Source organism: Staurois parvus, unplaced genomic scaffold (genome assembly GCF_062004578.1).
Source record: "Staurois parvus isolate SC_StPar_1 unplaced genomic scaffold, SC_StPar_1.0 ptg000498l, whole genome shotgun sequence".
In the NCBI taxonomy this organism is placed as follows: Eukaryota; Metazoa; Chordata; class Amphibia; order Anura; family Ranidae; genus Staurois; species Staurois parvus.
The window spans coordinates 14,223,353-14,245,604 of NW_028318294.1; the positions used below are offsets into that span (position 1 = coordinate 14,223,353).

The window sequence follows — 22,252 nt, forward strand, 5'->3', positions numbered from 1 at the left end:
AATCTTCCTTATCAAGTGAACTATCCTTCGCCAGAACACCTGTATTTCTGAACACTCCCACCAAATATGATACCACGTGCCCACGTCTCCACAGCCTCTCCAACACATCTGTGAAATTTCTCTATTCATCTTGTGCTCCAGGTAGGGGGTGATGTGCCATCTATTCAAACATTTATAATTTATTTCCACTTCCCTCATACTAATACTATGGTGTACGCCGCCTATGGTGTACGCCGCCTATGGTGTACGCCGCCTATGGTGTACGCCGCCTATGGTGTACGCCGCCTATGGTGTACGCCGCCTATGGTGATCGCCGCCTATGGTGATCGCCGCCTATGGTGATCGCCGCCTATGGTGATCGCCGCCTATGGTGATCGCCGCCTATGGTGATCGCCGCCTATGGTGATCACCGCCTATGGTGTTCACCACCTATGGTGTACACCACCTATGGTGTACACCACCTATGGTGATCACCACCTATGGTGATCACCACCTATGGTGTACACCACCTATGGTGATCACCACCTATGGTGTACACCACCTATGGTGATCACCACCTATGGTGATCACCACCTATGGTGATCACCACCTATGGTGTACACCACCTATGGTGATCACCACCTATGGTGATCACCACCTATGGTGATCACCACCTATGGTGATCACCACCTATGGTGATCACCACCTATGGTGATCACCACGTATGGTGTACACCACCTCTGGTGTACACCACCTATGGTGTACACCACCTATGGTGATCACCACCTATGGTGTACACCACCTATGGTGATCACCACCTACGTCTCCACAGCCTCTCCAACACATCTGTGAAATTTCTCTATTCATCTTGTGCTCCAGGTAGGGGGGTGATGTGCCATCTATTCAAACATTTATAATTTATTTCCACTTCCCTCATACTAATACTATGCTGTACGCCGCCTATGGTGTACGCCGCCAGTGGTGTACGCCGCCTATGGTGATCGCCGCCTATGGTGATCGCCGCCTATGGTGATCGCCGCCTATGGTGATCACCGCCTATGGTGATCACCGCCTATGGTGTTCACCGCCTATGGTGTTCACCGCCTATGGTGTTCACCGCCTATGGTGTTCACCGCCTATGGTGTTCACCGCCTATGGTGTACACCGCCTATGGTGTTCACCGCCTATGGTGTACACCGCCTATGGTGTACACCACCTATGGTGTACACCACCTATGGTGATCACCACCTATGGTGTACACCTCCTATGGTGATCACCACCTATGGTGTTCACCACCTATGGTGATCACCACCTATGGTGTACACCACCTATGGTGTACACCACCTATGGTGATCACCACCTATGGTGATCACCACCTATGGTGATCACCACCTATGGTGTACACCACCTATGGTGTACACCACCTATGGTGATCACCACCTCTGGTGATCACCACCTATGGTGTACACCACCTATGGTGATCACCACCTATGGTGTACACCACCTATGGTGATCACCACCTATGGTGATCACCACCTATGGTGTAAACCACCTATGGTGATCACCACCTATGGTGTACACCACCTATGGTGATCACCACCTATGGTGTACACCACCTATGGTGTACACCACCTATGGTGTACACCACCTATGGTGATCACCACCTATGGTGATCACCACCTATGATGTACACCACCTATGGTGATCACCACCTATGGTGTACACCACCTATGGTGTACACCACCTCTGGTGTACACCACCTCTGGTGTACACCACCTCTGGTGTACACCACCTATGGTGTACACCACCTCTGGTGTACACCACCTATGGTGTACACCACCTATGGTGATCACCACCTATGGTGTACACCACCTATGGTGATCACCACCTATGGTGATCACCACCTATTGTGATCACCACCTATGGTGTACACCACCTATGGTGTACACCACCTATGGTGATCACCACCTATGGTGATCACCACCTCTGGTGATCACCACCTATGGTGTACACCACCTATGGTGTACACCACCTATGGTGTACACCACCTCTGGTGATCACCACCTCTGGTGATCACCACCTCTGGTGTACACCACCTCTGGTGTACACCACCTATGGTGTACACCACCTATCTTTATTTTATGTCTATGTTCTTCCTAATCCTAGACAGTAAGGGCTCCAGTGATAGCACATATAGCAATGGAGACAATGTACATCCCTGTCTTGTACCGTTTGACATCTTAAAATACTCTGATCTTCCTCCATTTACCATTATGGTAGCGGTAGGCCCTCTGTATATCCCTCCAATCCAGCCTCTCATTCTATCTCCCATTCCTAATGTTTCCAAAGTGTCCATCATAAAACCCCAGCTCACTCTGTCAAATGCCTTTTCAGCATCTATTGACATCAGTATAGAAGTAGCATAGAAGATGTACAGCATAGAAGCTGTTCTACGCTGTACACCGTCTATCCTTTCTTTTTTTTTTTATAAATATTTATTAATTTTTCACTTCATATACAGGTCATTTCAACATTTCTATTAAAATATTTATCAAAAACATTTAATTTATTCCTATATATGACCTTTTCTTACCATCCCCCCCTCCCATGCTCCTCCCTCTCCCCTCCTTCCCCTACCCTCCCACTCTCCACATTCTCTCTTCTCTCATTTACTCTATATAATTCTGTTCCTGAATCCAATTCTAAACCAACTACCAGGAGCATAATCACTTCATCTACTTCACCATTTCTTTATATTTTCCCCATCCTTTCCATTTTTTTTTATAGATCTCCAGCTTGTCCTCATGCGTATAATACAATCTTTCTGTTTCGGATATCTGATTTCCTCTACCCTTCCAATCTTCCTCAGTTGGCACTTCTCTTTTCTTCCAGTACCTGGGTATTAGGCTTTTTGCTGCGGTTAACCATAGTAGTACCATATCCCTGAACTCTTATAAGCTTTCACTGGGAGTTCTGAGATATGGAGGAGGCAGAATTCTGGATCCAATCCTATAATAATTTTAGTAATCTTCCTTATCAAGTGAACTATCCTTCGCCAGAACACCTGTATTTCTGAACACTCCCACCAAATATGATACCACGTGCCCACGTCTCCACAGCCTCTCCAACACATCTGTGAAATTTCTCTATTCATCTTGTGCTCCAGGTAGGGGGTGATGTGCCATCTATTCAAACATTTATAATTTATTTCCACTTCCCTCATACTAATACTATGGTGTACGCCGCCTGTGGTGTACGCCGCCTGTGGTGTACGCCGCCTGTGGTGTACGCCGCCTGTGGTGTACGCCGCCTGTGGTGTACGCCGCCTGTGGTGTACACCGCCTGTGGTGTACGCCGCCTGTGGTGATCGCCGCCTATGGTGTACGCCGCCTGTGGTGTACGCCGCCTATGGTGATCACCACCTATGGTGTACGCCGCCTATGGTGTTCACCACCTATGGTGTACGCCGCCTATGGTAATCGCCGCCTATGGTGATCGCCGCCTATGGTGGTGGTGATCACCATAGGTGGTGTACACCATAGGTGGTGATCACCATAGGTGGTGATCACCATAGGTGGTGTACACCATAGGTGGTGTACACCATAGGTGGTGTACACCATAGGTGGTGTACACCATAGGTGGTGATCACCATAGGTGGTGTACACCATAGGTGGTGATCACCATAGGTGGTGTACACCATAGGTGGTGATCACCATAGGTGGTGTACACCATAGGTGGTGATCACCATAGGTGGTGTACACCATAGGTGGTGATCACCATAGGTGGTGTACACCATAGGTGGTGTACACCATAGGTGGTGTACACCATAGGTGGTGATCACCATAGGTGGTGTACACCATAGGTGGTGTACACCATAGGTGGTGATCACCATAGGTGGTGTACACCATAGGTGGTGTACACCATAGGTGGTGTACACCATAGGTGGTGTACACCATAGGTGGTGATCACCATAGGTGGTGTACACCATAGGTGGTGTACACCATAGGTGGTGATCACCATAGGTGGTGTACACCATAGGTGGTGTACACCATAGGTGGTGATCACCATAGGTGGTGATCACCATAGGTGGTGATCACGATAGGTGGTGTACACCATAGGTGGTGTACACCATAGGTGGTGATCACCATAGGTGGTGATCACCATAGGTGGTGATCACCATAGGTGGTGTACACCATAGGTGGTGATCACCATAGGTGGTGATCACCATAGGTGGTGATCACCATAGGTGGTGTACACCATAGGTGGTGATCACCATAGGTGGTGTACACCATAGGTGGTGTACACCATAGGTGGTGATCACCATAGGTGGTGATCACCATAGGTGGTGTACACCATAGGTGGTGATCACCATAGGTGGTGATCACCATAGGTGGTGATCACCATAGGTGGTGTACACCATAGGTGGTGATCACCATAGGTGGTGATCACCATAGGTGGTGTACACCATAGGTGGTGATCACCATAGGTGGTGATCACCATAGGTGGTGATCACCATAGGTGGTGTACACCATAGGTGGTGATCACCATAGGTGGTGATCACCATAGGTGGTGTACACCATAGGTGGTGATCACCATAGGTGGTGTACACCATAGGTGGTGATCACCATAGGTGGTGATCACCATAGGTGGTGTACACCATAGGTGGTGTACACCATAGGTGGTGACCACCTATGGTGTACACCACCTATGGTGATCACCACCTATGGTGTACACCACCTATGGTGATCACCACCTATGGTGTACTCCACCTATGGTGTACACCACCTATGGTGATCACCACCTATGGTGATCACCACCTATGGTGTACACCACCTATGGTGATCACCACCTATGGTGTACACCACCTATGGTGATCACCACCTATGGTGATCACCACCTATGGTGTACACCACCTATGGTGTACACCACCTATGGTGATCACCACCTATGGTGTTCACCACCTATGGTGATCACCACCTATGGTGATCACCACCTATGGTGTTCACCACCTATGGTGATCACCACCTATGGTGTACACCACCTATGGTGATCACCACCTATGGTGATCACCACCTATGGTGTTCACCACCTATGGTGATCACCACCTATGGTGATCACCACCTATGGTGATCACCACCTATGGTGATCACCACCTATGGTGATCACCACCTATGGTGTACACCACCTATGGTGATCACCACCTATGGTGTACACCACCTATGGTGTACACCAGCTATGGTGATCACCACCTATGGTGATCACCACCTATGGTGTACACCACCTATCTTTATTTTATGTCTTTGTTCTTCCTAATCCTAGACAGTAAGGGCTCCAGTGATAGCACATATAGCAATGGAGACAATGTACATCCCTGTCTTGTACCGTTTGACATCTTAAAATATTCTGATCTTCCTCCATTTACCATTATGGTAGCGGTAGGCCCTCTGTATATCCCTCCAATCCAGCCTCTCATTCTATCTCCCATTCCTAATGTTTCCAAAGTGTCCATCATAAAACCCCAGCTCACTCTGTCAAATGCCTTTTCAGCATCTATTGACATCAGTATAGAAGTAGCATAGAAGATGTACAGCATAGAAGCTGTTCTATGCTGTACACCGTCTATCCTTTCTTTTTTTTTTTATAAATATTTTTTAATTTTTCACTTCATATACAGGTCATTTCAACATTTCTATTAAAATATTTATCAAAAACATTTAATTTATTCCTATATATGACCTTTTCTTACCATCCCCCCCTCCCATGCTCCTCCCTCTCCCCTCCTTCCCCTACCCTCCCACTCTCCACATACTCTCTTCTCTCATTTACTCTATATAATTCTGTTCCTGAATCCAATTCTAAACCAACTACCAGGAGCATAATCACTTCATCTATTTCACCATTTCTTTATATTTTCCCCATCCTTTCCATTTTTTTTTATAGATCTCCAGCTTGTCCTCATGCGTATAATACAATCTTTCTGTCCCGGATATCTGATTTCCTCTACCCTTCCAATCTTCCTCAGTTGGCACTTCTCTTTTCTTCCAGTACCTGGGTATTAGGCTTTTTGCTGCGGTTAACCATAGTAGTACCATATCCCTGAACTCTTATAAGCTTTCACTGGGAGTTCTGAGATATGGAGGAGGCAGAATTCTGGATCCAATCCTATAATAATTTTAGTAATCTTCCTTATCAAGTGAACTATCCTTCGCCAGAACACCTGTATTTCTGAACACTCCCACCAAATATGATACCACGTGCCCACGTCTCCACAGCCTCTCCAACACATCTGTGAAATTTCTCTATTCATCTTGTGCTCCAGGTAGGGGGTGATGTGCCATCTATTCAAACATTTATAATTTATTTCCACTTCCCTCATACTAATTGTCAAGAGAACCAGAGAGCACACAGAGACAGATTGCACGGAACCCAACGTGCTTTTATTGGGGAGGTTTTTGGGGCACAAACAACAGACACAGCAACACAGTACAGTTCTCTGGAAGGCAATATGGAACAACAGGGGTATTGTAATCCACAGGGTTAGTCCACACAGGAGGCTCCAGACAGGGATGGGTTAAGTCCAGGCAGGCTCACGGAGAACAAGGGGTTCAGTCCAGGCAGGGGATAGATCCAGGTAGGTTCACGAGGACAGCAGAAGATCCCTCCACAGTGCAGGGATTCCAGGCAGCACAGACAGTCCGGGAGATGAGGAGGAGGACGGGGGATTTTCGGATGAGAGAAGCTGGCCCTCAGCTCAGCCTTCCCTCACACATGCAGCCAGAAGAACACAATGGGGGGTTTTCCTGCTCACCCTTAAGAATAGAGCTGGTAACCGGATACTTCCTGTCGGGTTACCATGGCAACGGGCCCTGTCTTTCAGGTCTCCAGACCTGTCCAGGAATTTGTGCATGATGGGGAAGGGAGGAGATGGCCTGTTTGTGGATTCCTTCAGCAGGAGGCCAGGCTGCAAGCCAGGGGGGTGAGGGGCTGCTGAGGTCTGCCTGTGTCAGGGACAAAGAGGACTAGAAGTCCCAGCATGGATGGGACAGAAGGGTGGCAGCCTGCAAACCTGGAGGATGGGGAAGGAAGGACCAGCTCCGTGACACCCCTCCCCCCTCCATTCTACAAGTGCCGCCAGGGGAACCTCAACAGGTTCCCGTAGAGCAGTGGTTCTCAACCTTTCTAACGCCGCGACCCCTTTATACAGTTCCTCATGTTGTGGTGACCCCCAACCATAAAATTATTTTCGTTGCTACTTCAGAACTGTAATTTTGCAGTGGGAGGAATAGTGCCCCATCACTGATGTCAGTGGGAGGAATAGCGCCCCATCATTGGTATCAGTGGGAGGACTAGCGCCCCATCATTGGTATCAGTGGGAGGACTAGCGCCCCATCATTGGTATCAGTGGGAGGACTAGCGCCCCATCATTGGTATCAGTGGGAGGACTAGCGCCCTATCACTGATGTCAGTGGGAGGAATAGTGTCCCATCATTGGTATCAGTGGGAGGAATAGTGCCCCATCGTTGGTGTCAGTGGGGGGAATATCGCCCCATCATTGGTGTCAGTGGGGGGAATAGTGCTCCGTCATTGGTGTCAGTGGGAGGAATAGTGCCCTGTCATTGGTGTCAGTGGGAGGAATAGTGCCCCGTCATTGGTGTCAGTGGGAGGAATAGTGTCCCGTCATTGGTGTCAGTGGGAGGAATAGTGTCCCATCGTTGGTGTCAGTGGGGGGAATAGTGCTCCATCGTTGGTGTCAGTGGGAGGAATAGTGCCCCATCGTTGGTGTCAGTGGGAGGAATAGTGTCCCATCGTTGGTGTCAGTGGGGGGAATAGTGCCCCATCGTTGGTGTCAGTGGGAGGAATAGTGCCCCATCGTTGGTGTCAGTGGGAGGAATAGTGCCCCATCGTTGGTGTCAGTGGGAGGAATAGTGCCCCATCGTTGGTGTCAGTGGGAGGAATAGTGCCCCATCGTTGGTGTCAGTGGGAGGAATAGTGCCCCATCGTTGGTGTCAGTGGGAGGAATAGTGCCCCATCGTTGGTGTCAGTGGGAGGAGGAATAGTGCCCCATCGTTGGTGTCAGTGGGGGGAGGAATAGTGCCCCATCGTTGGTGTCAGTGGGGGGAGGAATAGTGCCCCATCGTTGGTGTCAGTGGGGGGAGGAATAGTGCCCCATCGTTGGTGTCAGTGGGGGGAGGAATAGTGCCCCATCGTTGGTGTCAGTGGGGGGAGGAATAGTGCCCCATCGTTGGCGTCAGTGGGGGGAGGAATAGTGCCCCATCGTTGGTATTAGTGACACAAATGATGGGGCACTATTCCTCCCACTGACACCAATGATACTTACCTTGCTGACCCCTGCTCCCGCCTGGGCTCGCTCTCTCCCTCTCCCATCTACAGCCTGCAGAAGCAAAATTTGCACTTACCTGTCAGCTGTCTTCCTTCTCTGGCCTCTCTCCTCTTCACTCGGTCCTGCAGCTCCCTCGATCTTCTTCGATCTGCGCGCTCTGCCGCTCGGCTCCTCCTCTCCAAGCTCCACCTCCTCGCCGGTGATTGGCCGCCTGTGTGCCTCTCCTGAGCTACAGTTCCGGTGGCCAATCAGCGGCGAGGAGGCGGAGCTGTTGAGTGATCCCGGAGGTGTGGCCAGTTTACAGGGGCAGCATATCATCCCGCCCACAGATCGCGAGACAGAGCAGAGGTGTCTCGGTTCCTAAGACCATCGGAAATATGTTTTCCGATGGTCTTAGGCGACCCCTGGGAAATGGTCGTTCGACCCCCAAAGGGGTCGCAACCCCCAGGTTGAGAACCGCTGCCGTAGAGGCACTTGTGGACTGCATTTACTGGGGGTCTTGCTGACGGGACAGCCCATCTGCATTGTGGTGCTGGCTTCCCCGTCGGTATTGGATGGTGAAATTGTAAGGTTGTAAGGCCAGGCTCCATCGTAAGAGGCGGCCATTATCCCCGGAGACCCGATTCAGCCAGGTGAGGGGGTTATGGTCCGTGAGGATGGTGAACTCCCGGCCATACAAATAGGGTTGAAGTTTCTTCAACGCCCACACTATGGCCAGGCACTCCTTCTCTATGGTGGCATAGGCCACCTCCCGGTCTAATAGTTTCCTGCTAAGGAAGGCCACAGGGTGCTCCTCCCCCTCCTCATTTACCTGGCTGAGGACGGCCCCCAGCTCATAAGTGGAGGCGTCTGTCTGTACGATGAACCTTCGCTGGTAGTTGGGCGCTGCTAGGACGGGCTCATGGGAAAGGGCCTCCTTCAGCCGATCAAATGCGGTCTGGTAGGCCAGGGTCCAGGTTACCATCCGGGGCATGGTCTTCTTGGTGAGATCTGTGAGGGGCTTCGCAATCGTGCTGAAATGAGGAACAAATTTGCGGTAATAGTTAGCAGTGCCTAGGAACGCCATAACCTGTTTCTTGGTCTGGGGGGTGGGCCATTCCTTAATGACTTCTATTTTAGCCGGTTCTGGGCGCAGTTTACCCCCTCCCACCCGGTGTCCTAAATATTGCACCTCCGCCATCCCCATCTGGCACTTGTCTGGTCAAATCGTGAGGTTGGCCCCTGCAATTCGGTCCAGGACAAAGCCCACATGCTGGAGGTGGTCTTCCCATGTTTCACTAAAGATGGCGATGTCATCCAGGTAGGCGCAGGCAAAGTCATGACAGCCCCGCAGCAGCTGGTCCACCGTGCGCTGGAAGGTGGCAGGAGCATTCTTCATGCCAAAAGGCATGTTGAGAAACTCAAATAGGCCGAAGGGGGTGATGAAGGCAGAGCGCTCCCGACCCTCTGAAGATAACGGGATTTGCCAGTAGCCCTTGCTCAAGTCCAGAGTAGTGACATAGCGGGCTCCAGCCAGCCGGTCCAGTAGGTCATCGATAAGGGGCATTGGGTAGGCGTCACTAACCGTGTGGTCATTGAGGCGTCGGTAGTCAACACAAAAGCGGATGCTACCATCTTTCTTGGGGACAAGAACAACAGGAGAGGCCCAGGGGCTCTGGGAGGGCTGTATAATTCCCAGATCCAGCATTTCGTTCAGTTCCTGTCTCATAGTGTTCTTAACGGCTTCGGGCACATGATATGGGGCTTGTTGGATGGGCCGGGTTTCCAGGGTCTCCACATGGTGAATGGTGATAGTAGGTTTTCCAGGCCGGGCCGAAAAAGCAGAACTGCGCTGGCCCAGGACAGCATTCATGGCCCTCTGTTGCCCCGGGTTCAGCTGCAGACTCAGGGGCACCTGGTGCACATCAGTTGGATGGTGTGCTGCTTCCAGGAGGTCTGATACGGCCTCCTCCTCCTCCTCAGAGGGTATTGGACAGACGGCCATAACAAGGGGGTTTCGGTCATGGTACTCCTTGATCATATTGACATGTACCATTTTCTGCCGTCTCCCCCGATCATCTAGTCCAAGAATATAGTTTGTGTCATTCACCTTCCTAATGACACGGAAAGGTCCCTCCCATGTGGTTTGCAATTTGTTCTGGGGATTTGGGACAATCATGAGGACCTGTTGGCTTTCAGTAAACTCCCGGGTGCGTGCCTTGCGGTCATACCATGTCTTTTGCCGGACCTGGGCTGCTGGGAGATGGTCAGCTGCTAGGCCGGCTAGTTGTCCCATCTTTTCACGCAGTTCCAAGACATAAGGCACCACAGGGACCCCGGTATCTGGTAGTTGACCCTCCCAGTATTCCTTCAGTAGGGTCAGGGGGCCGTGGATTTTCCGCCCATACAGCAGTTCAAAGGGGGAAAATCCGGTAGATTCCTGCGGCATCTCCTGGTAGGCAAAGAGGAGGTAGGGCAGGTATCTTTCCCAGTCTGGCTCTAGGTCTACAAAGGCCCGTAGCATGGCCTTCAGGGTCCCGTTGAAGCGTTCACAAAGTCCATTGGTCTGGGGGTGATAAGGGCTTGTCCGGATGGCCCGCACTCCACAGGTCTGCCAGAGGGACTGAACAAGGCCTGACATGAACTGAGTCCCCTGATCTGACAGGATTTCAGCAGGGAAGCCCACTCGGGTGAAAACGGTAACCATGGCTTCTGCAACTTTGGGAGCTGTGATGCTGGACAGGGCGACTGCTTCGGGATAACGAGTAGCATAGTCCACAATGGTCAGGATGTACCGCTTTCCAGATTTGCTGGGGCGAGCTAAGGGGCCCAGAATGTCAATAGCTACTCGTTGGAATGGCTCCTCAATAATGGGTAGGGGCTGTAGGGGGGCCCGTAGGCCACCTGTTCTTCCATGTCGCTGACAGGTATCGCAGGTACGGCAGTAGCGAGCTACCGATTGGGACATCCCAGGCCAATAGAAGGCCTGGGCCAACCTCCTTTCGGTCCGTAGCTTTCCCTGATGCCCAGCCATGGGAATATCATGAGCAAGGTGTAGCAGTTGGGTCCGGAATTGTTGAGGAACTATCAGCTGTTTAGCCATGGTCTGGGGCCCTCCTTCGGCATCGGTCTCCACCACTCTGTACAGCAACCCATTTTCCTGCACTATCCTTTCGCCGGTCCCCGGACCAGTCAGCCCTGCTCAGGCCCAGAAACTTGTCAGAGTAGGGTCGGTGGCTAAGTCCCCTTGAAACTTGTCCCGGTCCCATGTCACCCCAGCATTGTCAGCAGTCAGAGTTGAGTCACTCACCACGGGCAGCGGAGGTCCGTCCACATGATGGGGTGACTCCTTCCTCTCAGTGGTTTCCCGGCAGGCCTGACTTCGTGTGACGGCTCCCACAAAGTGGCATTGAAGATCGCCCACATCATTCCCAAGAAGCACATCTGCAGGCAGTCCTCCCATGACCCCCACGTTGCAGCGTTTGGGCCCCAAGCCATAGTCCAGATTGACGGTAGCAAGAGGGATGAAGCTTTTGGTGCCCCCTGCTAGTCGAATCACTATCCCAGGGCCAGGCTGTACAGCGTTCGGGTGCACCACTCGGGGGTCCACAATGGTGAGGAAGGCCCCTGAGTCTCGGAAGCCCACCGCCTTTTGTCCATCCACAGTGACCTCTTGCAAGTGCTTTCCTTGGAGGCTCTGGGTAGGGGCCCCCACCGGCTGTAGGCCAAAGACTCCTGGGGGGGTGTCCTTGTCTGCAGGAGCAAGATCCCAGTCTGAAGGGGGTGGTGGCAAGTCCTCGGGAGCTTGGTACAGATCCACAGAATTCACTGGCCGGGGCTAGCTAGGCCCGAGAGTCTGTTTTTTGGCGGGGCAGCTGGCCTGGTAGTGACCAATCTGTCCACAGCCAAAGCACCGCCTATCTAAGGCCGGTCTGGGGCCCTGTTGTGAGGTGGCTGAATGAGGTGGTAGTAAGGGCCGTAGCGCTGGCACTATTTGTGGGGCCATCCGGCGATGGGGAGGCGTGTAGGGCACCGGTGTAGGATGGGGCATCCTTGCCGCTTAGGGTGCCTCGGCCGCAGGCTTCTTCCATTGCGGGTTAATGAGGAGAGCCTCATCCGCTAAGGCTGCAGCTTCTTCCAGGGTGGCAGGCTTCCGCTCACGCACCCACTGTCGGAGCTCGGGGGGGCACTTGAAAAGGAATTGTTCCTTCAGGATGGCCTGGATGATCTGCTCAGGGGAGGTTGCCTTCTCCCCTTCCAGCCACCGGCGGCAGGCTACCGACAACTTGTGTGCAAACATTTTCAAGGAGGCCTCTGGGAGGCGGGGGGTAGTCCGGAACTGGGCCCGATATGACTCCGATGAGACCGCGTAGTAGTCCAGTACGGCCCTTTTCATCTCCTCATAGTTCCGTCTCTTGAGGGGGTCCATCATTCGGTAAGCTTCAGCAGCCCCTTCGTCAAGCAGCCCTACCCTATGTCGAGTCCAGTCTGTGGGTGGGACCTCCAGTAGTTCGCACTGGTATTCAAAGTCCTGGAAGAACCCATCCACATCTCCGATGTGCTCTTGGTAGGGCTTAAAGTCCTTCCTGGATATTCTCTGGGCCTCCCGTGCCACAGGGACAGCCACAGGAGCAGCTGCTTGGTACTTTGCAGCTTCCCACTCTGTTTGTCTCTTTTGAGCCTTTTCCATGGCCGCCAGCTTTCTATCTAGGGTGGCATCCCCCCCAGAATGGCCATCTCTTCCTCGTACCAGATGACCCAAGGGCTCTTGCCGCTTGTGCTTTGAAGCTCTGGTCCATCTCCTCTCAGGACCGCTTGGCTCCTGTCTGTGCCCGCATCTTCCCGTTGCTGTTGGATGGTTTCCTCCAGCATCCGGACCAGCTGATCTTTGGTAAGTCCCTTGTAGTTGAGGCCCAAACTTCTGGCTTTTTCTTGTAAGCTGGTTACCGTTCAGTGTTGATATTCCGGGGCCACCGCTTCAATTGTATGCAGACTCTCATCTGCCATCTAGAGTGCTCTCATCCCACCGCTGCCAACCAGTTGTCAAGAGAACCAGAGAGCACACAGAGACAGATTGCACGGAACCCAACGTGCTTTTATTGGGGAGGTTTTTGGGGCACAAACAACAGTTCCTTTAGTCCACACCAGACAGAGCAACACAGTACAGTTCTCTGGAAGGCAATATGGAACAACAGGGGTATTGTAATCCACAGGGTTAGTCCACACAGGAGGCTCCAGACAGGGATGGGTTAAGTCCAGGCAGGCTCACGGAGAACAAGGGGTTCAGTCTAGGCAGGGGATAGATCCAGGCAGGTTCACGAGGACAGCAGAAGATCCCTCCACAGTGCAGGGATTCCAGGCAGCAGAGACAGTCCAGGAGATGAGGAGGAGGACGGGGGATTTTCGGATGAGAGAAGCTGGCCCTCAGCTCAGCCTTCCCTCACACAGGCAGCCAGAACACAATGGGGGTTTTCCTGCTCACCCTTAAGAATAGAGCTGGTAACCGGATACTTCCTGTCGGGTTACCATGGCAACGGGCCCTGTCTCTCAGGTCTCCAGACCTGTCCAGGAATTTGTGCATGAGGGGGAAGGGAGGATATGGCCTGTTTGTGGATTCCTTCAGCAGGAAGCCAGGCTGCAAGCCAGGGGGGTGAGGGGCTGCTGAGGTCTGCCTGTGTCAGGGACAAAGAGGACTAGAAGTCCCAGCATGGATGGGACAGAAGGGTGGCAGCCGGCAAACCTGGAGGATGGGGAAGGAAGGACCAGCTCCGTGACACTAATATTTTTGTGAATTAATGTGAACATCTTCTTCTCCTCCTCCTCTATTTTTCTTCCCAAATCTCTTTCCCATTTCTCTATGTGCATTAATTTTGTGTCTGTGTCAAGTTCCATTAATATCTTGTGTATTTTTGCCATTCCGTGTCTACCGTTTCCCCGTGACTCCAAAATTCTCTCAAATGGATTCCAGTTTTTTCTAGTTCTTATAGGTTGTGGAAGGCTATCAAAAAAATTCTTCAGTTGGTAATATCTTAATCTATCCATCTTATTAAAGACTTCACCCTTTCTTTCCTCCATATTCTTATATGACCCATTTTCCTCTCCTACCATTATCTCTCAATTGCGCCTCCTGTTTTATAATCCATTTCCCTGCTATACTATCTTTACCCGGGATAAAATATTTTGTGTTCCTAAGTGGTATTAATTGTGAATTAAAAACCCACCCCTTTTGTCTGTGTAATAAATCCCATTCTTTTAAGACATTTAAAGTGTACATACTTGTGCTCTCCTCTAATTCTCTGTATTGTGCAGGTACCCATATACTATTACTCAAACGTATTCCACTCAGTGCTTTCTCAATTTTAACTTAACTTTTCTCCGGATTATGAATCCAGTCGAAGATTCTTGCGATAATCCCCGCTTTGTAATATCTCCTAAAATCTGGTACCCCCAATCCTCCTCTTTCTTTACTTCTAGTCAACGTTTCATAACCTATTCTAGGCTTTTTATTCCTCCATATACATTTTATTATCATTTTCCTCAGTTCTTTAAAATATGCCTCTGGGAGTTTGATTGGGATCATTTGAAATTTATATAATACTTTGGGGACAATTACCATCTTTATCAAGTTTATACGACCTATCCACGATGGGTTTCCATTTCCCACTCTTCTTAACTCCTCCATTTCATTTAATAACGTGATATAATTAGCTTTGTTGAGGTTCTTATTTGAGGCTGATTGAGGCTTTTATTCCTAGATATTTTAATTCCTTGTCTCTCCAAAGGAAAGGGAATTCCTCTTGTAGATTTTCTTTTTTGCTATTTTTGAGATTTATGTTTAAGATTTCGGTCTTTGTTGGGTTAATTTTCAGGTTCGACAGGTCTCCGTACTCCCTCAGGGCTTTCATTAAATTTGGTAGTGATGTTCTAGGGTTTCTTCTATGGTGTACACCACCTATGGTGATCACCACCTATGGTGTACACCACCTATCTTTATTTTATTTTATGTCTATGTTCTTCCTAATCCTAGACAGTAAGGGCTCCAGTGATAGCACATATAGCAATGGAGACAATGTACATCCCTGTCTTGTACCGTTTGACATCTTAAAATACTCTGATCTTCCTCCATTTACCATTATGGTAGCGGTAGGCCCTCTGTATAACTCTCCAATCCAGCCTCTCATTCTATCTCCCATTCCTAATGTTTCCAAAGTGTCCATCATAAAACCCCAGCTCACTCTGTCAAATGCCTTCTCAGCATCTATTGACATCAGTATAGAAGTAGCATAGAAGATGTACAGCATAGAAGCTGTTCTATGCTGTACACCGTCTATCCTTTCTTTTTTTTTTTATAAATATTTATTAATTTTTCACTTCATATACAGGTCATTTCAACATTTCTATTAAAATATTTATCAAAAACATTTAATTTATTCCTATATATGACCTTTTCTTACCATCCCCCCCTCCCATGCTCCTCCCTCTCCCCTCCTTCCCCTACCCTCCCACTCTCCACATTCTCTCATTTACTCTATATAATTCTGTTCCTGAATCCAATTCTAAACCAACTACCAGGAGCATAATCACTTCATCTATTTCACCATTTCTTTATATTTTCCCCATCCTTTCCATTTTTTTTTTATAGATCTCCAGCTTGTCCTCATGCGTATAATACAATCTTTCTGTCCCGGATATCTGATTTCCTCTACCCTTCCAATCTTCCTCAGTTGGCACTTCTCTTTTCTTCCAGTACCTGGGTATTAGGCTTTTTGCTGCGGTTAACCATAGTAGTACCATATCCCTGAACTCTTATAAGCTTTCACTGGGAGTTCTGAGATATGGAGGAGGCAGAATTCTGGATCCAATCCTATAATAATTTTAGTAATCTTCCTTATCAAGTGAACTATCCTTCGCCAGAACACCTGTATTTCTGAACACTCCCACCAAATATGATACCACGTGCCCACCTCTCCACAGCCTCTCCAACACATCTGTGAAATTTCTCTATTCATCTTGTGCTCCAGGTAGGGGGTGATGTGCCATCTATTCAAACATTTATAATTTATTTCCACTTCCCTCATACTAATACTATGCTGTACGCCGTCTATGGTGTACGCCGCCTATCTTCTTTTTTTTTTTTTATAAATATTTATTAATTTTTCACTTCATATAGAGATCATTTCAACATTTCTATTAAAATATTTATCAAAAAACATATTTAATTTATTCCTATATATGACCTTCCTTTCTTACCATCCCCCCCTCCTTCCTCTACCCTCCCACTCTCCACATTCTCTCTTCTCTCATTTACTCTATATAATTCTGTTCCTGAATCCAATTCTAAACCAACTACCAAGAGCATAATCACTTCATCTATTTCACCATTTAGAAAAAAAATTATCTCATATAACCTCAAAAATCACTCCCCCGGCCTCACCACCTTCGGGGCACCTCTCCCACCCCAAAAAAAACCCTATTTCAGACGACCCCCCCCCCCCCACCACCCCGGGTTTTTTTTTTCTTAAAGCAGATTTCTTACTCGCCTACATCTAAGACACAAAACCCTTTATACACAATGCTGGAATTGGAGAAGCAGAGGAAGGAAGGAATCCTTAACTTGTAGATCCTCATGTGAGAAGGTGGCAGTGACTCCTCCTAGAGATCACAGTACTCGCTGCCTGCACTGCCGCAGCATGTGGGTAGTCATCTAGGCGCAACCACCCTGCACTGGGCAGATTGCCCATCATTTAACTGTTCACCACAGCTCCCTCCACTCTGGGGTCAGTGTTATACCTTGCTCCATTCTTAAAGAACCAGATGCCTCAAAAAGCACAGTAAGACCCTCCCACCCACCCAAACCCCCAAACAGAAGGGGGGGGCGGGGGGGAATGGAGGGTGACTGGAAGGTCAGCAGGCCTTTCACTCAGCAGATTGTTATGTAAAACCAAGGAGCTTGGATTGCTGGATGCTAGGCTACTAACTGAGCCCCCTGGCTATCTTTTTTTTTTTTTTTTTAGTTGTACCCAGTATCCTACTCATGCAGACGTTGCTATACCCCAGTGCTTCTCAATTATTTTCTGTCATGCGCCCCCCCCCCCCCTAGGAAGAAGAAAACATTTTGCGCGCCCCCCCCCCCCCCCCGCGCGACTGTAAATAGTATCATTTGTCTACAAAATTGTTATAAGTAGGAATAGTGCCCCATCGTTGGGGGTCAGTGGGAGGAATAGTGCCCCATCGTTGGGGGTCAGTGGGAGGAATAGTGCCCCATCGTTGGTGTCAGTGGGAGGAATAGTGCCCCATCGTTGGTGTCAGTGACACCAATGATGCGGCACTATTCCTCCCACTGACACCAATGACACTTGCTGACCCGTTGCAGTATGGTGCTGCTGCAGCCAGCATATGTGGTTGCAGCAGCACCTCTGCACTGCACACTTACCGGCTTTTCCCTCACTCGATTTTTGCGGGTCCGCTCGGCTCCGTCTCCTCACCCGTGATTGGCCGCCTGTGTACCTTTCCTGAGCTACAGTTCTGGCGGCCAATCACCGGTGAGGAGGCGGAGCCGAGCGGCGGGAGTGGCCGGAGTGACGGAAGGAGCAGCGCTTCCTGGATGGATCGTCGTGGGAGCCAGGTAAGAGACTGCAGCCCTCTGCCCACCCCTGTACTTAGTGTCCCTTCTGTCGGGAGGGGGGGGACGGGACGGCGGCACCGCGCCACGCCCCCCTTGACGGAGCCTCACTGCTATACCCAATGGTGATGATCTAAAGCAGAGCTATGTCTTTCAATAAATAAAATACATTTAATGATGTAATAATTCAATAATCTTTTGCATCTGTCTGGAGTTCCGCTTTAAGTTAGGTAGCTCCAATGTCTTCCCTACTATCTCTCTTACATTAATTCATGTTTTCTCCAGGTGCACATAAAATATGTTCTGCCTTAAACTGAATATATTTTTTTTCCCTTTGCGCAGAAATTTACAGGTAATTTTGTCTACTTTGTTGAACCCGTCATTCCAGAGAAGACCGTAAGACAGATCCTTCAGCAAGTGGGATACTCCATAGTCAAAGAAACTGAGTATATTATTGGAGGGACGATTAATATAGAGGAAGCTAAACTCGCTGCCTTTGAACTATACCTTGCAAGACTTCACTGTGAAAAACTGCTTTGTCTGATCAAGGAGAATAGGTCCGACTGTACAGATCTTCTTTTCAGTGAACTCAATTTAGAGATTAAGAATGAAAAAGAAAATTCCGAACAATGTAGCAAACGTAACAGCCAGATTGCCAACTCTGAGCACACCAATGACACAAACAATATAAATATGCAGACCAAAATATCTAAGAACATCCACAGAAAGGACTCCAAAAACTCTGCTGCCGGTTTTGGCCTACCTGCAGCTCAACATTGTATGCAGGATGATTCCACTGTGAATTCCAACTACTTTTATAGCAAGAACTTGGACAGCGATGAGTTCCTGAATAAATACAGTGATCTAAACTTGGCCCAACAACCTCTTCTGCCTTTGCAGAACAGAAAAATCAATATAAATCCACGAGGGTTAAAAGAAGAGATATCTGATGACGTTTTTGAAAAACCAAAGTTTGCCAAACCCTGTATTCCAGAATCCTCCAGTAATGAACCTGAGCCAGACTTGAATAAGGCCAGAGATACAGAGTACAGTGTTCCAGCTGAGAACGCTGACGCAAGGGCAACTGGAATTGCTCACGACACATTGGATTCCAAGAAACCTCTTGACATCAACAAGTCTCCAATTGAAATGAATATGCCAAATAAACAAACTCAGTCGGAGAGGTTGGTGATCAAACTGAAGATGGGGAAAATTGATGAGGAGATGGCCTACCCTGTTGAGGAAACATTACCACCAGATCCAAAAGACTTTTCTTACAGCAGCCAGTTTTGCCATAGGGATCCAAAATGGACATGTCTAGAAAGCAAAGAAGCCATGGAAGACAACACGAGGTCGGCATCGTTCCCTTCAGGCTTCTCCATGCTCAATGCCACAAACAGCAAAGTGGCAGAATGTGTAGGCATTGACAACTTACATCGACTTAGAGAGCCTCCGAGCTCTATGTACATTCCACCTGGAGGAACAATGAGACAGTGCCTGAGAATCACAGACCTCCAACCAGAAGAAAATCATTACCAAGCCCCTTCTCTACCTGGAGACATGGTTCAGGTCAATGAGACTTTATATCAAGTAGTTGAGGATACAAAAGAGGACTTTGTGATGATCACAAAAAACCAGCATTCTTAAAGCTGAACGTCAGGCAGATATTACAGAAACACCAATGAACGCACATATGTTCATTATTACATTTATTTTTACATGCATAGTGTAATGTACCAACATTTTGATTTGATTTCAGCCTCTTGCAATACTCTGTACAGCAGCAATCAGTGGCAGCAAAGAGGCCATTTCCGGTATGCTGTACATACAGATGTTGACAGAAGCGGACATGATTATTAGTGTTCCTCTACTTCTTCACTGTCCCGTAGGGTTGCACCAGTACTAAGCATTTTCACGAGTACTTGTACTCGTGCAAATGCTCCGATACTAAAACAGATACCTTGTGTTGGCCTGCTTGTGCGATTTCAAAGCCCGGTCCTGTGCAATTTCGTTCAGCAGTGCAGGTGCCATCCCAATGCAAATTATGTACGAGATTAGAAAACGCACCTGAACCGGTCTGAAATCACACAGGACTCTTTCAAATTGCACTGCGGCCATCCTGAACATATGTAAACAGGCTGTAACCCCTGGTTCACATAGCAGCGGTCCTGCAGTCTGCGTTTTGCGCATTTGAATGGACTCCCGTGCCCCTGCACTTCTGATGAAAACGCAGCCCGCATTGGAATCTCGGTTTCCAGTATGGTTGTGATTTCCAGTGCAGGCGGTGTGCCATTACAATGGCACCTGCCCGCAGGTCCGCATTCCTCTGTGCGGGTGGGGTGGCTGCATGGATTTTTGTGCAGAATTGCAGCGGCACCACCCGCTCATATGAACCTAGCCTAAAAACTCAATGAAAGGCACATGAAAATGTGTGAAACTGATGTCTCTGCAATTGAAATCTGTGCAGTTTTCCCATCAGTTTTCATGCATGTATGGTGCAAATGAGCCCTAAAAAAACTGTCACGACACTAAAAATAGGTATTGATAATTAGTATTGGTGAGTATTTGAGCAAAAATATTGGTACTCAGCCCTAAAAAAAAAAAAAACTGGTTTCAGTGCATCCCCACTGTCCAGTCAAAGGCTGGGGGCGGGGAGGTGACCTATCTGCATTGCAGAACTGCAGGAGAGAAAAGTCAGGTCATCAGTCGGGCTCTGCTCTCTGGCAGGGCTATGTAATTCTCTGGTTTCTGGCAGACAAAACAGATCTCTGTCTTTATTTCAACTCTGTATTTAGCACTTTGCTTGGGGTTACTATTTCCTATGCACTTATTACTGTAAATTCATCACAGATTAAAGTACTATAATTTTTTTTAAATATACGCAGTAAGACTTTTACTTGCCAGTGCCTGGAAGCAGCTTTATACCACAAGATATTTAAATGTGAATTCCAGTTTACATACTTGCAGTTTTTAAATGTGCCAAAATCAGCATGCAGTAGATAGTTTTTTTTTTTTGGTTATTCATATTAGAAATGACTAGGGAGTGGTAAAGTGTTACAAACCTTGTGCGTTCAGTAAATATACAGTCAGGTCCATAAATATTGGGACATCGACACAATTCTAACATTTTTGGCTCTATACACCACCACAATGGATTTGAAATGAAGCGAACAAGATGTGCTTTAACTGCAGACTGTATATGTATGTGGAGGGAAATTATTTTTATTAGTTACATATGCAGGCTCTGCTTCCTGTTTAGCGCTGCACTGTAGTTGGGCCTTAGGGCTCTTTCATACAGGCATTGAAATTTTGGCTTAACGCTTACCGAAACGCCTATCAATGTCACTCCAAATTGTTAAAATAGGGAGCAAATTGTGGCTTTTACACTGCAGAGTTAGCGAGGCAAAAACAACACTGTGTGCAGAGTTTGGCTGGCATTGACGCTTCGCAACTGCCTCCATTCACTTAAAAACGTACCACACATACCTATGCGGTTTACAGTGCATTTAAGGTGCGTTAGAAGTGGTCATGTCCCATTATAGCCTAAAAAAAAAACAAGAAAAAAAACACTACAGCTTCTTGTAAGCAAATGAAGCTATAATAAGATGACATACCCAACGCAGTCCTGTTATTTGTCATCTAAAGCTTGGGCACGTTTCTATTTTATTCCTTCTGAAATCACACATGAGCCAGAAATACATTTTATTTCTAGCAGAAAAAAAACCCAAAACAGGGTGCACTCTCCTCCTGCATTAACGCAAAAACCATAAATTTATTTAAAAAGATGCAACAACATACTCACAAGCCACAAAGGAGTCGAACTCCCTTCCTCAGAGCAATAGAGGAATCTGAGGAAGGGAGTTCGACTCCCGAAACGTGTTAGCGCTTTATTATTATACAGGATTTATATAGCGCCAACAGTTTGCTCAGCGTTCTACATTATAATGGGAGACAATACACGAGACAGTACAGTAACAATACGATTCAATACACGAGGGGTTCCAGGGCCCTGCTCCAAGGAGCTTACAATCTAGAGGACGCATAGGGGTTTATTTACTAAAGCTGGAGAGTGCAAAATCAGACTCCCTTCTGCATAGAAACCAATCAGCTTCCAGGTTTCATTGCCAAAGCTTCATTGAACAAGCTGAGGTTAGAAGCTGATTGGTTTCTATGCAGAAGGGAGTCTGATTTTGCACTCTCCAGCTTTAGTAAATAAACCCCATGCTGTCCATGATTGGCACCTTTGACTTCTTGTCTCTGTTTTTATGACCTTTGTCTTGTATGTTTTTGCATCTTTTTAATAATTGTATGGTTTTTGCGTTAATGTACGA

The 22,252-nt window shown here is 48.3% G+C and overlaps 1 protein-coding gene across 1 annotated transcript in view; it reads left to right on the top strand.

Moving 5' to 3' along the window:
* Nucleotides 1-20,797, top strand: part of LOC149452105 (uncharacterized) — a 52,355-nt gene extending 31,558 nt beyond the window's left edge. The window contains exon 2 of the mRNA XM_089689828.1: nucleotides 18,264-20,797. Within this exon, the coding sequence (XP_089545954.1) occupies nucleotides 18,264-19,568 (1,305 nt within the window). The 3' untranslated portion in view covers nucleotides 19,569-20,797. The remainder of the gene's footprint in view (nucleotides 1-18,263) is intronic.
* The last annotated feature ends 1,455 nt before the right edge of the window (nucleotides 20,798-22,252 follow it).